This window comes from Carassius gibelio, chromosome A18 (assembly GCF_023724105.1).
Source record: "Carassius gibelio isolate Cgi1373 ecotype wild population from Czech Republic chromosome A18, carGib1.2-hapl.c, whole genome shotgun sequence".
In the NCBI taxonomy this organism is placed as follows: domain Eukaryota; kingdom Metazoa; phylum Chordata; class Actinopteri; order Cypriniformes; family Cyprinidae; genus Carassius; species Carassius gibelio.
In genome coordinates, this window is record NC_068388.1 from 5,917,749 (window position 1) to 5,940,424 (window position 22,676).

At 35.2% G+C, this 22,676-nt stretch overlaps 1 protein-coding gene across 1 annotated transcript; it reads right to left on the minus strand.

The window, feature by feature from the left end:
* Nucleotides 1-73: 73 nt before the first annotated feature.
* LOC127934657 (EF-hand calcium-binding domain-containing protein 4B) lies at nt 74-19,115 on the minus strand. Its single transcript, XM_052532177.1, has 18 exons — nt 18,874-19,115; nt 14,151-14,392; nt 11,978-12,089; nt 11,650-11,839; nt 10,310-10,456; nt 9,533-9,623; nt 9,050-9,145; nt 7,518-7,705; nt 6,137-6,208; nt 6,002-6,047; nt 5,811-5,902; nt 5,239-5,590; nt 4,748-4,880; nt 4,287-4,368; nt 4,048-4,162; nt 2,825-2,926; nt 2,441-2,517; nt 74-921 (listed from the first exon to the last, which is right to left on the minus strand). The coding sequence occupies exons 2-18, from the start codon at nt 14,337-14,339 to the stop codon at nt 837-839; spliced, it is 2,169 nt and encodes a 722-aa protein (XP_052388137.1). The 5' UTR covers nt 14,340-14,392; nt 18,874-19,115; the 3' UTR covers nt 74-836.
* Between the last annotated feature and the right edge of the window lie 3,561 nt (nt 19,116-22,676).

The following is a 22,676-nucleotide window of genomic DNA, read 5'->3' on the forward strand; positions in this document are numbered from 1 at the left end:
TGTGAGACATTTTGAACTGATTTAACACTGAATACATTAAATACTAAATACAGACTAATATATTATATATATATATATATATATATATATATATATATACATACACAAACACACATTACTGTTGCCACAATACATAAAATACAAAAAGTAATCTGAAATCAATATTAGACTAAATCTATTTATACAGATCATTGGTTTATTCAGTACTGTAAAGCGAACAACACTGAATCCTGTTAAAACCGAATCCTTATGCAAACCTTATGTTGGTTGCATGGCAGTGTATTAAAAATATTCATGCTGATTACAGCAATTAGAGCCATTTTTCAGAATATGTCTTCTTGCTAGGAATAATAAAGGAATAAGTCAATTCATCATAAGTAATAAATAACACATTTGTGCAAATGACTGTGCTGTAAACAAACTAGCATGTAGGAGCTTATTTTGCTCATTTAAAACATACTTTCTTAGACCTTCATATTAAAAAGATAAATTACAACAACTGTCAATACAAAAATAAAGGTTTGTTTACTTCAATAGTGTGATGGCTGATTTAAATGACCTTAACAGGGAAACGTTTGACAACTGTAGTAATATACAAAACTATAGTGCTCTACTTAAAGCCCTATACCTAATTGATATTGTAAAAATTGTCTGTTTCACACTGTAAAGAGGTACCGGTACTGGTATATAAAAAGAACAAACAATTTGAACTCCACAGTGGACATACAAAAAGAGAATGGGGGGGGGGGGACAGATCAGCATTAACACCAAACCATACTAAAATGCAGAAGCAAAAAAGGTTGGAAAGATCTGTAGTGTTTATGGGTGACTTTCTACTAGCAGCAGGACTTCTTCTTAGCGTGGCTATCTACTAGTGACACGGTTTTCTCTTTTTCTCTGTCCTCTCGGTCTTTCAGAACTCTAACAGAGAGAAAAGAGTAGCACTTATAAGTTGCAGTACAACCAAAATAAAATTGTACAGAGAATACCTGGCTGTTAATGTGACTGGATATGCACTGATAGTACAATTTGTTATGCCAGAAGTCAATTCATGTGCATATTGCACTCAAAACTGGAATACAATGGTGAAATGTTATTTAAAAACTTACAATAATACTGCCTGAACTAACACATAATAGTCAGGGTTATTGTTTTTTATTGTGTTATAGTTATAAAGTTCAAATACTATATTACAATAGTTTCATTATTTTAAATGTGTTGTTTTTAGTTTTAGTAATATTTTATGCTTTTGTAATTCTTAGTATATATAATCGCTTACATTTATTCATTTTAGTTGTAGTAATTTTAGTCTCAGGTGGAACTTATTTCAGTTATTGCCAAGCCAACACTACATTCATCTTATATATCGTAGTTTATATTTTATTCCAGCTTTATTTCAATTACCGAAATAAAAGATTTTGAAGAGATTTAGCTAAAGGGTTCATATGAAGCAATTTCATGTTTTCTTTTGTCTTTGGAGTGTTAAAAGCAGTTTTAAAGGCGTAACATTTCCGTCACAAACTTGAGGTATTCGGCCAATCACAATGCATTAGACAGCTGGCCAATCAGAGCACACCATGCTTTTCATAACGATGAGCTTTGTAAAAATTGAAGCATTTTAAAAAGGCGGGGCATAGAGGAGCAACAATAATATACAGTATGTAGGAAAAAAAAACATAAAAAAACCCCAAAACATTCCATTACACCAAATACACAAAATAATGTCACATGACCCCTTTAATAACAACACAAGAACAGATGTGCTTACAAAGTACAAGCTACTACAATAGTAATTAAAAATGCACTTGCAAAGTAAGGTTGGTGGCATAGAATGCTTGAAAGATATTGAGTTTTAAGGAATTACAGCAATGCAGTTCTTGGCCAGATTAAACTGCAAAGTGGACCAACATATGTCACCCTGGACCACAAAACCAGTCTTAAGTGTCAATTTTTCGAAATTTAGATTCATACATAATCTGAAAGATGCATAAATAAGCTTGATAAGATCGATGTATGATTTATTAGGATCTGATAATATTTGTCTGAGATACAACTGTTTGAATATCTGGAATCTGAGGGTGCAAAAAAGTCAAAATACTGAGAAAATACAAATTAATTCTAAGCAATACATATTACTAAACAAAAATTAAGTTTTGATATATTTACCATAGGAAATTTACAAAATATCTTCATGGAACATGATCTTTACTTAATATCCTAATGATTTTTGGCATTTAAAAAAAAACTATCAATAATTTTTACCTGTACAATGTTTTTTTTTTTTTTGGCTATTGCTAAAAATATAACCCAACGACTTAAGACTTGTGGTCCAGGGTCACATATATACTTTTATACTTGTTGGCAAAAATCTGGTGTGCCTGTGTTCAAAAGCATTCTTTTGTATACTCAGCAGAAAATAAATTGGTTAACCACCTCTTACCTTGCCATGTGGATCATGGACTCGGTCACATTGTTGCTTGAAAAAGCACTGCACTCATAGAAAATTAACTGAAAGTCCTGAAAGAGTGACAAGAAAATGTCAAAATAAGGTACTTTTAGAATAACGAGTAATTCTTACTTTGTCATTCAGTGTGGGTTTTTTTATCTGCTGAGTTCTTGCAACAGTAACGGACAGGAAGCCACATATTGCATCTTCATTGTAACTACACACGTAAAGGACAGAAAACTTCCACAGAATGCCCGTCACAGCCGAATACTCATTCAGCCCTGAGTCAGTTCTTTAACTTGTTCGTTTCAAGACCGCCATGCTTAAAATGTTTATTGGTGATCGATTAGTGCCACTCCAGGGCCCAGATTCACTCACCTTGGCTAACTTCTCAGCCAATCCCAATGGAACCTCTCTCTGTCCATCTAGATCAGTCTTGTTCCCCAGGAGCATGATGGGAATGTCCTCACCTGCTCCCTCCTGTAAGATGGAGAAAGAGAAAGACTTCCCATTAAAACTAATGCACTGTATACAAATACCATACTTTTCGGACTATAAGTCACACTTTTTTTCATAGTTTGGCTGGTCCTGCGACTTATAGTCAGGTTCGATTTATTTATCAAAATTAATTTGACATGAACCAAGAGCAATGAACTAAGAGACCTGAACCAAGAGAAAACATTATCGTCTACAGCCGCCAGAGGGCGCTCTATGCTGCTCAGTGCTCCTGTAGTCTACCACTGAAGACATAGAGCGCCCTCTTGTGGCTGTAGACGGTAATGTTTTCTCTTGGCTCTTGCTCTAAATAAATGCGACTTAAAGTCCAGTGCAACTTATATATGTTTTTTTCCTCGTCATGGCGTATTTTTGGACTGATGCGACTTATACTCAGGTGCGACTTATAGTCCAAAAAATACGGTAGATATATCTAATTTATGACCCTGGACCACAAAACCAGTCTTAAGTGTCAATTTTTCGAAATTGAGATTTATTCATCATCTGAAAGCTGAATAAATCATATTTCCATTATATAATATTCCAATATATAGTTTATTAGGATAGGACCATATTTGGCTGAGATACAAATATTTGAAAATCTGTAATCTGAGGGTGCAAAAAAAATCCAAATACTGAGAAAATCACCTTTAAAGTTGTGCAAATGAATTCTTAGCAAATGCATATTACTAATCAAAAATTATATTTACAAATTTACAAAATATCTTCATGGAACATGATCCTTACTTACTATCCTAATGATTTTTGCTATAAAAGAAAAAACGATAATTTTGACCCATTTAATTTTTTTTTTGGCTATTGCTACAAACAAAAATCATTCAGATATGCTGTTTGGTGCTCAAGAAACATTTCTCATTATAATCAATGTTGAAGACCTGTGTGCTTTTTCTTAGCTTTGTGGAATCATGACACCTTTTTTAGGATCTCTTGATGAATATAATTAGTAGATATTTATTGTAACATTATAAATGTCTTTACACTTTTGATCAATTTAAAACACATAAATATGAAATATTTAGGTGTATGTGTACATATGTCTAAATATGATCATTTACTCAGAAGGAAAGTGGATATGAATCACTCGCCTGCACGCTGACCAGCCACTGTCTCACTGCTGTGAACGTCTGCTCATTAGTGATGTCATACACCACTACCACACCATCAGCCTTACGAAAAAACTGCTTAGTGATGCTGCGATACCTGCAATCCCCAGAATGAAACCATCTTCAGCATTCCCTTCTTTTAGCAGTTAGAAGACGCAACGAAGCAATCAATCAACACACATTAAGACTATTAATAGAAATCCAATAAAAACATCACTCACCTTTCCTGTCCTGCTGTGTCCCACATTTGCAAGGCTACCTGGCTACTGTCCACTGTCAGAGTCTTCACACTGTAGTCAATACCTGCATACGTCAAGACAAGAAAGTCAGTCTGAAGGAGGAAATAAGTTTCTGCCATTTAATGTTTTCCTGCTTTTGATTCCATCCCAGAAGAAGCTCCATACATACAAGACCTGACTAAAGGCCAGACGGAGTTGATTTGTGGTATCAGTCAATACCAAGTTATTGATAAATGTTTACAATCAGTAAATAACAGACCCAAGAACAGACCGTCAAACTGTGATCAACCTGTGAACTCACACTCAAAGACATACAGTAGCTTTGGAGGAGCATGATGAAAATGTTCATTTTGGGTTAACAAATTGCCTTAAAACTGAGGCTAATCAGGTTAAATGAAAAATACCCCTAGACACTAGTAAATATGTAAAGAAAGGCTACTTACCTACAGTAGCACATGTACCAGAGTGGAAACAGTTGTCACAGAAGCGACGTAGAAGAGATGTTTTTCCCACACTAGAATTCCCCACCATAACAATCTTGAACAGACGATCTGGACCTGAACTGGCCCCTTCCTCCTAGAAAAAGACAAAAAGATACTATGATTAAGGAAAGAGGAAAAAAGCATAAGTCTGTAGGATACATGTGTCCCAAATGCTTATATTTTATACTAAAGTTCCAAATTGTTCATTTTAGGTTCCCCAAAAGCCTTTCTGTGAACAGCTCTTAAAATAACTATTTTTGATCTTAGTGTGCAGAAGTATTTCAATAGTGAACTTTATTGCACTATAAAGAACCTTTTGCGCAATGAAAATGTTCCATGGGTGTTCGAGGTCCCTCATTGATGCCAATCAAGAACCATTACTTTCAGAGTGTACTCATTTTGAAACCTCAACAAATTTCTGAGGTTCAGACCAAATCGAGCTGTTTTCTCACCGACTGCACTGTCTCTTTGCCCACAGGCTGTCCTCTGGGCGAGGTGGGTGTGGGTGCGACTCCTGGAGGAGGTGAAACGGAGGTCGGAGTGCTGGTTGTGGGGTAAATGTTGCTCATTTGGAGGTCCATGCCCTCTTCCAACTCTTCATCTTCACTCCATTCTCGGAGTTGGGCCTGATAACCCTGTTGAAGGAGTTGAGGAAGATGGTCCTCCTCGATGGAGATGATCCTCTGGAGCTTGTGTTTTGATGGAGGTCGTGCATCTACCATGTCCTCCAGGTCCATACTGTGGCCATTTACGCCAATCACGTTCTTCCGCTTCGACTGCGGCAGAACCTCTTCATCCTCATCGCTTGAGAAGACAACAACCACATAATACCTTTTTAGATTACTCATCCCAAAAATAAATAAGAAAACATCTCATTGTGGTCATCACAATAAGCTTTGATTAAACTCAAGTCTAAAATGACTACCTCTTTTATCTTAGGAGAATCAGACCTTTTAGATTTTGCAGATTCATTGTATCTTTTCATCTTGAGGAGTGTACAGATGACATTTTCACACAGCCTTACCTCTTAAATGACTGCTTCCGCTCAGAGTGCTTCATAGTAATTGATTCAGACCTCTGTTTCCATGAGAGTTTTGCAGCAGAAGTATTTGGTTTCTGAAAGACAGAAAACGATGATTTGAAATTGACTGAAATCGTTCAAATGCAGGATCAGTATTTACAACAATGTCTAATACAACGTCCACAAGAACCTACTTGATAGCACATGTCTCTTTCATCTCGTAAGTGTTTGTTCATTTCTCTAGGAGGAATAAAACAGAACACATGTAAAATCTGGGATGACACAAAGACATGCACCTTTCTTTATATTGTACTGTAGTTATTTCTTACCGTAGCAAATCAAGCTGCTTAAGAAGACTTGCCCTCTCTCTATGTAGGCTTTCTGTAACTCTATAAATCTCCCTGGAGAAAACACAAACTCTTTTAATGATAATGTGTTTAGTACTTTTTTAATGATACTGTGTGCAGTACTAACAACACATCAAACAAGGGACAAAATGTACTATTTCACTAAGTGGCCATTATGAAACACCAGCTTTCCAAAAACTAAAAAATACATTATTACATTTGTACTTCTAATACATTTTAATGTGAAATAAATGATGATATATTACTTATGATTTTTTTTTACATTTTGTATCAAATACACTAATGTGAATAAGGGACAAAATAATGACAATTACAAAAATAATGAAAAATAAATAATGACAAAAAAAACAAAACAAAAACATAACATTAATTGTGAGTAATGATTTTAAATACAGTCGTGAAAGTAATGATATAAGATAGACTTAATTCTCTTTATGCAATATATGATAGGTAAAAATTGTTAGCCTGGATGGACTGTAAGCCGCTTTGGATAAAAGCGTCTGCTAAATGCATACATTTAATTTTTAACCTGATAACTGTCACTCACTTTTTGAAGATAGACTTGAATGTGCATGATACACACCTAAATTTTTATATTTCATGTTTGAAAACATTTTGTAACATGATTTTGATGTGCCATTTACATGGTAATGCAATGTCTGATTTTAAAATGGGTTTTGAAGGATGAATTTTGAGATTTTATGTTTTCAAGTGATATATAACTTCTGATGATTTCTAAAATGTGATAGAGAAAAAGGCAAAGAGGAAGTCTTATATTTAAACAAAGGTCAAAGCTCCTTTTGTAATGTAGATTTCTGAGGGTGCACTCTTGTCATAAATTAATCTATTACTTTTCCTACATAATTTTTAACAAAAAATATTGGTATAATATATATTTGGGAGTCTTAGACCTTTCCAACGATATATAGTTTGTCAAGATTAGATTAAATTTGATTGTAATATAGTATAGTCAACGTAGGCGTCCCGTATACGGGACGGGATGACATTTAACAGGTTAAATTAAATTTTATATATATATATATATTCTCATGTGCAAAATGTGGAGATGTGACCCTGATATGCGTTGAACAGTGTAAAATTCATGTTTTAGAAATAAAAAATATTAAATTATATTATATTAAATTGCATTGTATTACATTTTATATTATATATATAAAAAAAAAAAAGTTTCACAAAAAAAAAGAAAAAAAAAGGAAGACGCTTATCTCATGTAAAAAAAATTAAAATTAAAAAATTTCACTTTTTGAGATTGATTACGTTTATACACTATGTCCAAAACATGCATATATGCAATATATATATATATATATATCTTCCTCACATCTCTCTCTCCTCGTTCAGGCGCGAGGCCTGTTCCTGCAGCAGCATGAGTTGCTCCTGGGCCAGACTCAGCTCCTGGGTGGTGTGCTCCAGCTCACGGCCCAAGTCCTCATTATACTGCTTTAGTTTAACATTCTCCACGGCCGTCTCCCGCTGCTCGCTGTGCAGCTCTCGACACTGATGCTCCAGCTGACCGACATCACACAAACACACATGTACTAATGAAACAATCAAATCGTGCTGGATAACATGACCATCAGGTTTTACACAAATGTGTGGCCTTCATACCAGCCATGTATATTAACACCACTGTCCTTGGAAGGATGGCCTTGGAAGTGTTATTGTGAGTGTTTGGCTGGGACTTTGTGAGAGAAAGAATTGATAAGAAAGCTCTAACACTCATGCTATGTTGCTAAATATAGACAAAAACAGGAGCAAACATACAGCACCACACTTCAGCTCTTCACAGCAGAAAAGCAGTTCTGCTTGCTTTTGCACAACGCTGCATAACCAATAATAGAACGAATATGCTTTAGCTGTTCACAAATGAGAAGAGAAGAAAATGAAGCTTTTAATGACAGAGGCAAATGAGGCATTAAGACTTTGTTACTTCCTGTTAATTCATTAGCACGGAAAGGTTTTGCTGGGTTGTGTCTATTGTGTGTATAGATCAGCATCTATTTTTGTGTGCGTCAGCACAATCAGGTGTGGTTTTCTAAAACTTGAACACAAATTTCCACCAAATGATCAACACCTGGCGATTATGTTAAACAATCAGAGTAATACAAGAGAAACTTCTGAGCATTAAGACTTATATTTGAGTAAAAGTCCTTAAAAAGTCAATGTTAGCTTGTTCTTGAGCTCAAGTTACAGCCTTTTCTTGATCTTTCACTAGGACTTAAACCCTTACAGGAAATAATCTACCCATCTGTATAATTCTTATCCAAACATCTTTAAAATAAATCAAAGGGGTATTATGAGCAATAACGCTGGGCAATAGGAGCTAAAATGTGTGGAATATTATAGCCTATATATCTTGGTATAATAAATCATATTACATTCTAAATGTAACATTGCAATCTAAAAACTAAAATTATCCTTTAAAAGTAAAAAAAAGAAAGTAATTATAGCCCGAGCGCGAGCCTATACTACTATAAACTATAGGCTATTAAGAGAGAAATGAAACGCAGAAATTATTTTAATGCAAAAAAAAAAAAAGAAATAAAAATGCTCTGATTGGTTGCACTCTTCATCTTTTTGTGTTGCTTGTTTTGAATAATGCGCGTGGACAGAGGAGTCACTAGATTTTTGCGTAGTTTAGAGTGACAAATCATACCAGCGTACTTTGAGGACAAAATGCGTGTCTGCTATGCAAAATGTGTACATGTTGGAGGTCTGCGGTAGATTGTCATTTCCTTAGATGTATTATTATATACAAAATGCATTATTAAAATAGTTACTAGGTGTGCAATGTCTTCATAATTATTACTAGTTAAACTGGTTTAGCGACAAGCAAAGGAACTTGTGACCCACCCGTTTCTGTTTGTTAGAAAGAATTTCCAGCTCTTTCTCTTTGGTGGAAAGCTGATGCTCCATGTCCTGACTGCGAGACAAGAACCGCTCAGAATCCTGGAGAATACACAGATCACACGACCCATACAATTTACCCTGGTACATAGCAACAGTTAGTGTTTCTACTGTAAAATCATAAATGATCAATCACATATTGGGATTGCTAGTCTAAGAACCTTTCAGAACTGTTTTTTATTTATTTATTTTGTTTTAGTTTGATATTGACAGTGGGTGTTCTGGGTGATTCTTTCTTGACCCAACAAAAAAGATCCCTTTTCCCAAATTTGGATTATATTCTGGTCTCTACATATGACTTTTAATGAAAGTCATATGTAAAAGAGTTATCTTTTTATAGTCTTCATTAGGTTTAATTAAGTACACAACTTAAGGTAACACTCAAGGTTTGGAATTTGTTCAAATGACCAACTGCAATAATTGTTTCACCTCTAAAAGTATCCTGTCTTTCTCATTCTTGATCTGTTGCTCCATTTCTTCATACAGCCTCTGGATTTCATCATCATGTGTCGCCGCTTTCCTACGAAAGACGTCAGGATCACTCAAAAAGCTTTTTAGTCACTTAGTCAAATGAAAGAATGAAACACTATTCATTGGGTCAATGGAACAGACGTCATTCAAAAAGCATTTATTCTTTGCCAGTTGTTTCAGAAGTGATTTATCTTTTGTTAACTTACTCCAATGCTTTTTTTTTTTTGGTTTGCTAGGAGACATTTTAAGTTTTCTTATTAAACTTGCATAACAAATCAAGTGGCAAAGGCACAGTAGACAAGCAAAATGGGATTCATATAGTGGGCTGACACTCAAAAATGTATGAATGTCACAGAATAGATAAAATATTTTATATATTTATTTATGCATTTAGCAGATGCTTTTATCCAAAGTGACTTACATTGCATTCAAGCTAACAATTTTCTCCTAACGTGTTCCCAGGGATTCAAACCCCCAACCTTGCGCTTGCTAACGCAATACTCTACCAGTTGAGCTACAGGAACACTATAAAAATCAGCCAAAAGAAAGGTTGCAAAAAGTATTGAAATGCTTTCTGATTTTGTGATTTTTGTAATATTCTAGTTGTCTCTACCATTACTTTTGGTCAATTTGAATGGATCCTTGCTGAATTAAAATTATAAGAATAATATCTTACTGACCTTAAATGGTACAAACATTTATTTATTAAGTTTAGCGTCTTAATTGGCATCTGACCTTTTAAGGGCCGTCTCCATCTCTTTCTTCTCCTGGTTGGCCTCTTTGATTTGATAAGTGACCCTGGCAAGAAACTCCTCAAAATTGGACAGGAGGTGAGGCTCATCTTTTCTAAGCTGCACCCAAAGACTCCGCACCTCTCCTGGTCTGAGACATCAAAACACAAGAACAGCATCATTTAGTTCACCAAATTATAGTTTGCGAAAAAAAAAGAGAAAAAAAAAAAACTCCACAAAAATGTGCTCCACTGTTAAAAACAACTATAAATGTCTGGCCACAGTCTGATGAATTCAAAAATTTAGTTTTTACAAAAAATACTTTCAGTACAGTAACACAGGTCTTGGTAATTTTCTGTTGCAATAGGTCTCCTGAAAGAAGATGAAAATTGCACATCATGATTTTGTGGAAATACAGTAGAAGAAAAAAACAACAACAATGCTGCTTTTATCACACAGCAAAATGAAACTGACTGTATAAAAGATGGAACCAGAATCTAATCCACACTATCCCCTTTGAAAAAGCATTAACCGTACATAAGGATTACATTCCGTCAGAAGGATGAACATTTATAACTGATGGCTTCCACCATCACCGTTTGCCTTTTAGGAGTGGCGGTATTTACTGAAAGTGCATCTGGTCATGTGTTACAAAAATGGGCTTAACACACCATATGGTCAATGAGATGACAAGAACAGATCTTTATCAAACTCCTTTGGTCTTATCAAAAATGTTGTGTCTTCCTTTGGGAATGTGCTCTGTCTAATTAATTTATTTATTTAACACCATATCAGCAGCAACATTATTTTATTGGCAAACTTAAAGTAGATCGTAAGATAATCATAATAACAATCAAAATTTACTAAATGAAACTATTATATACTGTGTAAGTGTATGTATATACATATATACTGTATAAAAATGTAATAATATTTTTTCTAGAAATATCTAAACTAAATAAGCTTTAACAATTTGATACTTGATAGAAAACCTACATTTTTCTCAGGAGAAGAAGAAAAGAGTATGGCGTCTTTGACTATCGATTGGTTTTGGTGATATTTGTATTGTACACATAGCTGATTAAATTCTCATGCCTTTTCCATTTTGTGTCGCATTTAAATGAAATCTAAATGATATTTTAATATATTGTGCTTTATAGCATGAAAACAGCATCTTGTTGTAGTTCCATGCAAGAATACTTCTAAGAATGTACAAATCATACAACTGAAATGTATAACAACCTAAAAATGAATTTATACATTAGTGGAAATATTCTTGCATGGAAGTGCACCACAATCACACTATCGGTTTGTAATAGTGTGGCTGACTGGAATGAGTCTCACTCTTCAAAGATGTTGCTTGCCCCCAGGTTATCCATTAGCATGCAGAAGTGCTTCTCCTCGTCATCCTCTCCCCTGCTGAGTCTCTCCTCCCATTGGCTTTCATAGAGCACTTCCGGAGTCGTTCCTGAGACCGGCTTCTCATCTGCATGTGGATCTACTGACACCACACCTGGACCAAACATAAATTCACCTGAATGGGAGACATAAATACATTAGCAAACTTTTGAAAGATACAATAATCTATCTATCTATCTATCTATCTATCTATCTATCTATCTATTGTTATTAATGGTTTCTATATGCTGTATAGATTCAAATGCAAACACACTAAAGCCGGAGGAGAACTCCTCGAAGGTCAGATATCCGTTGGCATCTGCGTCCAGAGTATCAAAGACGTTCTCAAGTTCATCAGAACTGAAAGGAAGCTCTCCATTTAACCTCTACAACAAATGACAAATGATACAGACATGTTATGAAAAGCATATTACATCACCTGGAAATAAGCAAATTATACACACACACACACACTGTATATACTATATATTACAAACAAACAAACGAACAAACATACTGTATATATATTACACACAAGCAAACATACATAGTTATAAATATGTGTGTGTGTGTATATATATATATATATATATGAATGTATGTATGTATGTATGTACATATAAAGTGTATGTATATATAGTGAGTGTAAGTGTGTGTAATATATCTATCTATATATCTATATAACTATCTTTACATACATATTTTGCCAGGTTATTTGTGTCAAGAGTAGGGTCTCAAACTATGTTTTGACACTTTTAAAATGACGCTGACTGTAGATTTCAGTGACGTTTGACAACTTTAAAACACACAGTAAGAACGCTACTACTCTTAGAGAGCAAACAACACACCCTGTGTGGGAACCTGACACATGTTTGCTCAGAAATGTCCCATAAAACACTTCATACTGTATAATTCTATGTGCGACTTTAGCATGGACTTTTGGCATTTCTGTACTTGTAAAAGTCAGTTGTAAAAGCTAACGGACATGTGAAAACCTTTGCGTAAAAATGAGCACAAACTGCAAGACCATCACCCAGTTCCTTGGGTAAACCAAAGTGACAGCTTCTCAAAACAGCAATAAAACTCCTCCTGTGGCTTTTTTAACAGCCGAAGGTTTAGAAAATGCAGCACTTTGAAACCCCAATAGTTTTGTCAGCATTTTCAGCCAGACCAACATGTGGTGGACCCATGATGCAAGTTACTTGCAAGTTACTCATGCAAATGTTTTGTCACGGTCTTCACAATATCATATATACAATCACTTAAGATTTAAATATGTATGAATTTATAGGATCTATTTAATCCAAATGGGTTGAAATAACAAAAGGCATCATTTAAATATAGATTAGGAACCAATGTTTATTAATGCTTTTTCTACAGACACTGGATCAAAGGTGTGATGCTTTTGAAAAAGGCTCTTCAGAGAAAGGCCCGAGAGCCAGACTTCAAAGGAAACCTGTGCAATGAATGGAAAATCTAAGAGGTGATCGAATCTGCACAATAATACAACTGAAGGGGTGGTTTCAAAATGCCCACCACAATTTTAGGATGATCTCACAAGCGCCTCCAATTGTGACACTCCACGAAAAGAGGCTGTACTGAAAATGAACATTTTATATAAATCAACCACATTTATGGACGACTGATGGATCACACACACTATGACCAATTGGTGTAACTGAAAATAAATAAATAAAACATGGTGGTGGTACCATGGTACAATGATGGTATCTGATGCCATATCATGATATTTTAAAAGAAAGTATATGAGGCTACTGAATTATTACTATAGTAATGTATGTACGTATTTGCATGACTACTTTACAAGTCCACAGAAAAATAACAAAAACTGTAATTAAATAAAAAACATATACATATATATACAGTTTTATTCATTTTGCAAGAAAAAGATAAAACATACCATACGGTTCTGTTAGTTTACATAGACCTTGCAGAAACAGCTAAATGTTATTCATTTTAACAAAATAAGAGTGATCACATACATATATATATATATATATATATTTAGATGATCAAATATTTTAGACCTTAAAATAATTAGAAAATATTTATTGACTATTTAGTTTTTTTTTTTTTTTACTAAACATTTCAATAATATATATATAATATATATATAATATTTTCCTAATATTTTCAGGTTTTTCACGACAGTGTGGGAAAAAAAAGAATAGCGCTTAATAACAGAGGCATGTAATTTTTTGTAAGCTAATTACTTTATTCAGATTACTGCTTGTCTTCTGTTGTAAGTAAACAAGTTATAAGGGTGATCAAACACAAATTAGCTCAATTAGCCCATGGTTTGTAGATGATACAATGCCAGGACGACCAGATGACTAGAGACATTTCCTGGGGTTTTCATACTTCTTCACCAATAAAACTCCTTGCCTAATGACAAATCACATGAATGCCCTTCCCAACATCCTTACCTGCATGTCGCGTCGTGTAATGAAGCCTTTGCCCTCGATGTCACAAATCTGGAAGAACTCTCTGGTCTTCTCAAGCACAGCACTGCAGTCACTGTCATTGGGTGTCCCCTGTCTGTCTTCTCCTCTACGGTGGGATGCCCGGTCCACCGTAGAGCCACAGGTGCTGGAGAAAGACGCCATGCCGTCCATGTGTGTGTGTGTATGTGTATGTGTGAACTCCACTCTCCTCACATGGGTCAGCCCTTGACAGAAGAGAAGAGAGAACGCTTTTGAGTTACACCACATCACATCCTCTTAGACATCTCTTAGCAACCACCTCTTTAATTAGCAACCACCTCTTTAAACCACATTGAGATCTGCTAGGGATAGGAATATACACTACTGTTCAAAAGTTTGGAGTCATTATAATCTTGATTTTTTTTTTTTTTTTTTTAAGAAATCAAAACTTTTGCTATTATTCAGCAAAAGTGAATTAAACTGATCAAAAGTGACAGTAAAGAATTTTACTAAAAAAAAAAAAAAAAAGCTTTTTCTATTCATCAAAAAATTATATTACTGTTATTATTTATTTATTTATACATATTGGCACTTATGAAACTTCTTTCAAAAACAAATGATAGGTAAAACTGGTTACCAGGGTGTTTCTATGTAGTTGCTAATGTCTAAAGTGTGACTGGTACAGTGGGGGGAATATTTGTTTGATCCCCTGCTGATTTTGTAAGTTTGCCCACTTACAGAGAATTGAAAAACTACAGGGTGTGTAAGTTTTATGGTAGGTTTATTTTAATGGATACAGACAGAATATATATATATAAAATAAAAAAAAAATAAAAAAAGTAAAAAAAGATTAAACATTATATAAAAGATTTGTCCTGCCAGTTACTCCTAATGTCAGCTCAATAGGTGTATATAAGACACCTGTCCACACAATCTGTATCTTCCATTCCAACTTATCCCACCACCATGCGCTATACCAAAGAGCTGTCAGAGGATGTCAGAGACAAGATTGTAGATCTGCACAAGGCTTGAATGGGCTACAAGACCATCAGCAAGAAGCTTGGTAAGAAGGAGACAACTATTGGTGAGCTTATTTGGAAATGGAAGAAATACAAAACAACCATCAAGATCTCGTCTCATGGGGTAAAGATGATCATGAAAAAGGGATCAGCCCCGATCTACATGGGAGGAGCTTGTTAATGATCTTAAGGCAGTTGGGACCATAGCCACCAAGCAAACCAACAAGGTAACCCACTACGCTGCAGTGGACTGAAACCCTGCAGCGTCCGCAAGGTCCCTGAACAAGAAGGCACATGTACAGGCCTGTTTAAAGTTTGCCAAAGAACATCTAAATTATTGCGAGAAGGCTGGGCAGAAACTGCTGTTGTCAGATGAGACCAAAATTGAGATCTTTGGCATTAACTCGACTCGCTGTGTTTGGAGGGAGAGTATTGCTGACTATGACCCCAAGAACAACATCCCTACAGTCAAGTACGGAGGTGGAAACATTATGCTTTCGGGCTGTTTTTCTGCTAAGGGTACAGGACGACTTCACCACATTGAGTCATAGGCGCAGGAAGTGGGGGTGCTGAGGGTGCTGCAGCACCCCCTTTTTTTCTGTGGGCAACTGTTTAACTGTTGGAAATAATAAAAAAGTGTGAGGTGTCTATTTACATTAAGTGCTAAGAGGTCGCCTTGTTGGCAGACACCAGCTGCACCCACCAATGTGTGATTGGGCTGGTCAAGATTACAAAAGACGTTTATGAATCATCAGATTCAGTGGTGTAGATGATAATGTGTGAGTCATGCTCTTTTTGACGCAATTGACCCAGGTTCGAATCTGTCTTTCGGCTAACTTTTTTTCTCCCTTTTCAAATTTTTTTATAAAAAATTAGGAAAATATCAAAAAGTTAAAAATAAAGTATCGGGTAGGGTTAATGTAGGTCTAGGCCTCTTTGTTCCAGTTAGGAGGCATCTATTTAATAATTTGATTTTTTTTATATATATTTTTTAAATAATTTTACAATGTATTACAAAGTTGAGGTTCAGATGATTGCCACTATTTGCAATAAGTAATTTGTAGAATATCCTGCTATATTAACATGTTTAGTGTGTAAATAGGTTATATCGCGTGAGCCCCGTACAACCTGAATCTTTTTCTTTTTTTTCTTTTTTTTGTTGGTTGGTTAGTTTTCTGTCTCTATATGTTAAAATAAACCTACGTACCATTCAAATTACAGACCCGTTATTTCTTTATAAGTGGGCAAACTTACTAAATCAGCAGGGGATCAAATAAATATTTCCCCCACTGTAACATGTCACCATGCTGTAGTTTACTGGGCCAAGTCAAATAATCCCACCTCAACATGATATTCTAGTCCCTACTATGTCTCGGTCCTTAGACAGCTAGTAGGATAAAGCCAACGGTGACCGTAGATCAGAGGTGCCAAACTCAATTCCTGGAGGGCCGGAGCCCTGCTCCAACACACATACTGTACCATGTAGTTTTCAAATAACCCTGAAGGACTTGACTAGTTGGATCAGGTATCAATCTAAACTCTGCAGGGCTCCGGCCCTCCAGGAATTGAGTTTGACCCCCCCCGACATCGATGTACTCTCAAATATCATATTTGAATCATTGTAAGAAGAATGATTTCTCTAAGTCTTAGCCACTTTAGTGTGTTCTTACTAACAACTTACTAACAACTAAAAATGCTAATCAGCTTGGTAAGAAACTTTGATGCAAAATGAAACAAGCAGATGAAACAGAAGAAATAAATAAATCCATGATAATGATCGCAGCTTTGGGTTTCTAGGCAGATGTGTTGATTAAACTTTTTGTTTACATGTCATAAAAGCCTGAATGGGTGCAATATTGATTTCCTTTGTCTAAGAAGAAAAATCGAACGAACTTGGCATTCCTGCTGCACAAAAGTAATTTCAAAGTTTGTAAAGCCCATTAGACCGCAAAGCATCACATCTCACTGACAACAGCTCTTTGATTGCTACAAATCGAGTTAATTGGCTGTAATATTTGGAACGCAGTCGGCTATATCCTACAATTATGTGTTTGTGTTTAAAAATGCGCAGGCAAAAATGTTTCTTTCCTTATATTTTCACGGTGGTCAAAGTCTCATGATAAGTTATCTAGGTTCCATATCGATTGAATATTTGTTTTTCCTATAAACTGTCACACGAGCAGTGAAACGGTGACAAGTGAAACTATCCTTTATTTTAAAAAGCATGACACCATTTTTCAGCAAAATGTGAATTTTACAACAACAACAAAAAGTTATAGTGACCTCTTATATGTCAAAAGATTAAGGGAATTTTGACTTCTCAGTTACTGACCCCTTTAAGTCCTCGTCCGTTGAGAATAGCAGAAACTAGTGGACTGGAATACTAGAGAGCACGTCTCTCTTATTTAGTGGAATACAGATGTTATTTGTGCAGTGACCACAAGTTAAAAGTTGATGGGATTGATGGGAGCTGACAAGCCATGCCACATATATGAGAGTAGTGATGCACATTTCCTCTGGGTATTGACCGGGAAAGGCACAAGTTTGCAGTCTCAAACATCTCTCTCTCTCTTTCTCTGAAATAAGGATTATTTCAAATTATTTGTAAATTCTTTACTACATTACAGGAAAATACAATACTGTATTGCACTAGCCTGACCTAATCCTCCCTCTGTGAACGACCTTCAGAAGGAATATCACTACTGTTTTGCATGAAACCTTTATCTTTGCTGCCAAGTCAATAAAGAGAACAGTGCAGTGTGCCACGATGTTCAAACTGTTTGGGTGCATGGACAGACTTACTAGCTTCACATAAATGCATTTAAAATAAAATATGTACAAGAACACTTTTACAAATAGGCACCATTTGCACTTCTGATTCAGCCTAACCTTTTCTAACTAGACATTTTGCAATGTATTTGATCTGACAAGAAGTCTCTTAGGTTTCTACTTCTACTAAAAATACACAGGCTATCCCAGAATATTACAGCAAAAAGCATGACCTCATGCAAACATTTACATTTAAAGCATTTGGCAGATGTTTTTAAGCAGCATTGAATACATTTGAGGTATATAACCAGTGAAGGCTCCATCATCCTCACAACCCTACAGAGGATAAGCGGTTTGGCGAACGGCTGGATCTATTTAACACTAAACCTACTGGAATGCTATCTGTGATTCTGAAGTTTAGTGCAAACAGTAGTTTGTGTGTCACTGTAGATTCAACAAAGTTCTTACACTATGCAAACATTTTGTTGTATCAAAACCCAAATGGAAAGCATTTCTTGTCAGTCCAGTTAGACTGCATCTACAATAGTCAAAGACAATGCTTCTTTGCTTAGTGAATCAACTCTTGAATAGTTTCTAAATTTAAAAAAAGAGAACAAAACATCTATTGCGTCACTAAATATACTGTTCTTGAAAGTCCCTTAAAGTGAAATGTAATGTCTGGGACAAAAACAAAGGCAATACACTTTCACAGAGGGACCATAGTGAAAAGAAAAGTCATGTACTACATGAAAACAAACAATATGCATGCAACTTGTAGCAGCTGATGAAAACAGGAACACTTGTTTCCTCCTCTCAATAGGAGACTCATTCACACACTTTCTTTCACACTTCCTGCTCTCAGTTGCCAAAGCACAAAACACAGAAATGGTCAAGTTAAACAGGCAGATCAAGGTAAAAAATAACAACCTTTACTGTACCTTTAAATAGGCAGCTGCTGATGTTACTTCATAAAGTCCACCCATTAAGCGACAAACTCTTGTTGAAAAGTACTGTTAAGCGTGAAACTCTCCACAATTGGACATTAAGTTCAAGCAAAGACTAAGACTGAAGATTAACTGAACGTGCAGAAGATTCTGAAGCTGGAGCTGCTCGCGTTAAGGTCTCATGACTACAGAAAGCTGCCGACAAGTTTGATCAAACACTCACTTGTGCGCGTTCACAGAGAGGGACTCGCGTCCACGTGGACCTGCATCCGTCTGTTTCTATAGCAACCGAAGAACGCATGCGGAAGTTAGATTTAGATTTTTTTTTTAATCACAAAAAAGTACAATCCAAAAAGAACGAGTCAGATATAAGCCATGGTTGTACAGTTTAGAGTATGTGAAATAACGAATAACAACAACAAGGTGAACATGTAAAATTAAAATAGAAAACAAACAAACATACAAACACTAAATACGAAGACAAAGAGTATTATACATCAATAATTAATAAATGTAGTTATGTGAATTAATTTAAATGGACGCATGGTGGAATAATAATAATAATAATAATTTTCAAATGAATCAAAACGAAGTTAAAATACATTTAAACAATTAAATAATAATAATATGAGAACACATTAATATGTCTCTTAAAATATATACATTTTACACCTGCTTGTAATTTAGCATGTTATTTAAAGTAGGTTTAAAATATGTTTTCCAATGTTACAAAACAGTATACAAAAACAAGAATTGTTAAAATAATAGAAATATAATATATACATTTAAATGTTTTTATTTTTGTAATGCGCAGTGCCATCTAGTGTTTTTTTTTTTTTTTTTTTTTTTTAAAGCAGATTCACAAGGCAATCAGCAGACATTAATAATTTACATAGGCTATGACACAGTTTGAAGGTAAGGTCAATTAGAAAAAAATACTTCTGTGTTGAGCTAATATTGTTAAAATTGCTGATATTGTAACTGAGAAATAGTATGTCTGTTTTTTAGGTGTTACAGATGCTTGTGTGCTAATAGGCCCTGAAAGTTTGGACTCTACATTCATGTTTAATGCATGAACACATTAGTTCATTTAGCAGTAGTGTTTCAGTGACAGGGCCATGTTTGGTTCCCTTTCTGGAAAAACAGACCCTTCTATACAGTACGTGTGGCCAGCATGCATCAGAGCTGCTTACCTGCACCACATGTTTCAGTACAACTGAGATCGTCTTAGCATATAAGCCAGCATTTTGTGTCTGAACACAAAAATGCAAATGTTTCCCTTCTACCCATGGCATGGTTTCTATGAACTACTTTCTTGACAATAGTAATTTCGCAGTTGCATATGCACATGCAGCTGTGGTTGTGCATTCTCAATAGACAGAGTGACTTTCATTAGTTTAATCACAAATAAACTGTAGTGATTTTAATAATGCAAATCAAATATTATGCCATAAGCCTACTTGAGTTCCCAGCATGCACTGCGATCAGAATAAATTGTACATTGTACATTGGACATCTGTTTGTGACTCTTTTCATTTTAATTGATTGGATTCTCTTGCTGTTCAGATTATTTTGATTGGGTTATGTCAGAAAATAGTATGCAAATTTAGGAATTTTATTTCTGGACATTTTTCTCTAGTATTGTTGTTGTTAATTATATTGTAGCATAATTGAGGTACTATAATATTTGTTATATTTTCAAAGATTGTATTTTATATTTTCAGATTTAATACTTTTTTATTATTTAAATATATCTTTATAGTTTTTATACATTTTTATTTCAGTTTTAGCTAGTACTGTACATCAGGTTAAACTAAATAAAAAGGACAAAAGTTGCTAAACTGGCAACTAGCCGGAATATATAAATATATAATTTTAATAAGTTTGTCAATTAACATTTATTTTATGTTAAGTAACCAGAAATGTTCAATGGTCAAATAGTGTTTTGGACCCCACATTCACTGTGTTAACGAAAACCATTCTTCAGAAATCTTCTTGTTTGCAACGTAAGGATGAGTAATGCCTCATCCAAATACACCCACACTTGCGGTCTGCCACTTGAGAGTGTGTGCCCGCGACAGGAAGTAAGTGTGCAAGACAGTCCAGATCTTAAAAACAACAAAGCGCATTGCCCACTCCAGATCGGTATTCGAGGCTTATTAACCTTGTCCATATACCCACACTTGCGGTGTTTGCTCTTGACTACTTGACTACTTATATGACATATTTCCTGTATTTGGCCCAAGTGTTCAAGTGAGCATAAGGACCTCAAGTGTGTGGCAAACTTTCCATTACCTGATGGGACACACTTATAGTATTGTAAAAATGCAAGTGTTTACATAGCTTTATTTTAATTTTATTTAAATTTCTGTTCAGTAGTCCCTATAACATGACAATTTTAATTTGTGGTGCTTCTAATTAAGTGTCAAAAAGCAGTTCCAAATGTTGAACAAAATTAATATACTAATCCATGCAGCAATAAAAATTTTTAGCACTTTGTTTTACTACCAAATGATATGTAATATCTAGTTATTATTAATATTTAACTTACATTGGAAAGTTTCCGTGACCTCTCGCAATCTTGGCGAAAAGTCTCACGATTTATTTTCCACAACATGATGCATGATGGGATACACAAAGCCTTGAATGGCGCTCTGGAGCAGTATTCAAGATAGTGTGGATTTAGTGTGCGTTAAGGGCACTGTGCTTTGGCATTTTTAAGATCTGGACAGTCTTGCACACTTACTTCCTGTCGCCCGCACGCTCTCTCAAGTGGCCAAGACCGCAAGTGTTGGCAATTGTATTCCATGATGCATCGTGTTGTGGAAATAAATCGTGCAACTTTTTGCCAAGATCCCGAGAAGTCACAGAAACCTTTCCAATGTAAGTTTAATATTGAATAATAATTAGATATTACAAATAATTTGGTAGTAAAACAAAGTGCTACATGTTTTATTGGTGCAAAGGTGAGTAGCCTATATTGATTTTATACATCATTTGCAACTGCTTTTTATCACTTAATTAGAAGCACCAGGAATTAAAGTGTGTCCCATCAGGTAATGAAAAGTTGTACACACACCTGTGGTCTTCATGCTAACTTAAACACTTGGGCCAAATACAGGAAATACGTCATATAAGTAGTCAAGTGATAAAGTGCAAAGACCGCTTTGTGGCTATTTGGACAAGTCTTGAATGACGACAGCCTCTTCAGTTTTGAGTGAACTATACCTTTAAGAATTAAACTTGAGCTTACATCAGCCCTCCGCTTGGTGGCGCCACATGACTAGATCATTCAAATGTGGATTTGCAAGAAAACGCTTGCAGATGTTTACTGACAAGCTGCTCAGAGCTAAGGGTGGATCAGCTCCTCAGATGTTATTGGTAGCAATACGATGAAAACCACTGATTTAGTTTGACAGAAAGAAATGTTTACCTTTCATCAAAAGATGCAGTGTGCCAGTCGATTCAGTCTCAACATAATAGCAATCATCTCACATAAAAGCATTGGTTTACTTCATGAATCACATGTTGCTTTGTGAAATATACAAATGTAAAGCAATGGTTTATTTAAAAGTTTTTTTTTTTCTTCATCTATGCTTTTAAACAAGCTCAGTAACTGTCGCTGTTTCCAGCACCAACACCCAACAGTTCAGAAGAGTGAAACGGTGCCCATGGGAGCAGTTTCCACAAACCTAGAAGCTCAGGAACAGCATGGAAACAATGAGAAGAAGAAAGAGCGAAAGCAATCAGACTGCATGGGAGCAAAGGAGTCGTCTGTAACAAGTCATTGGTCTGTC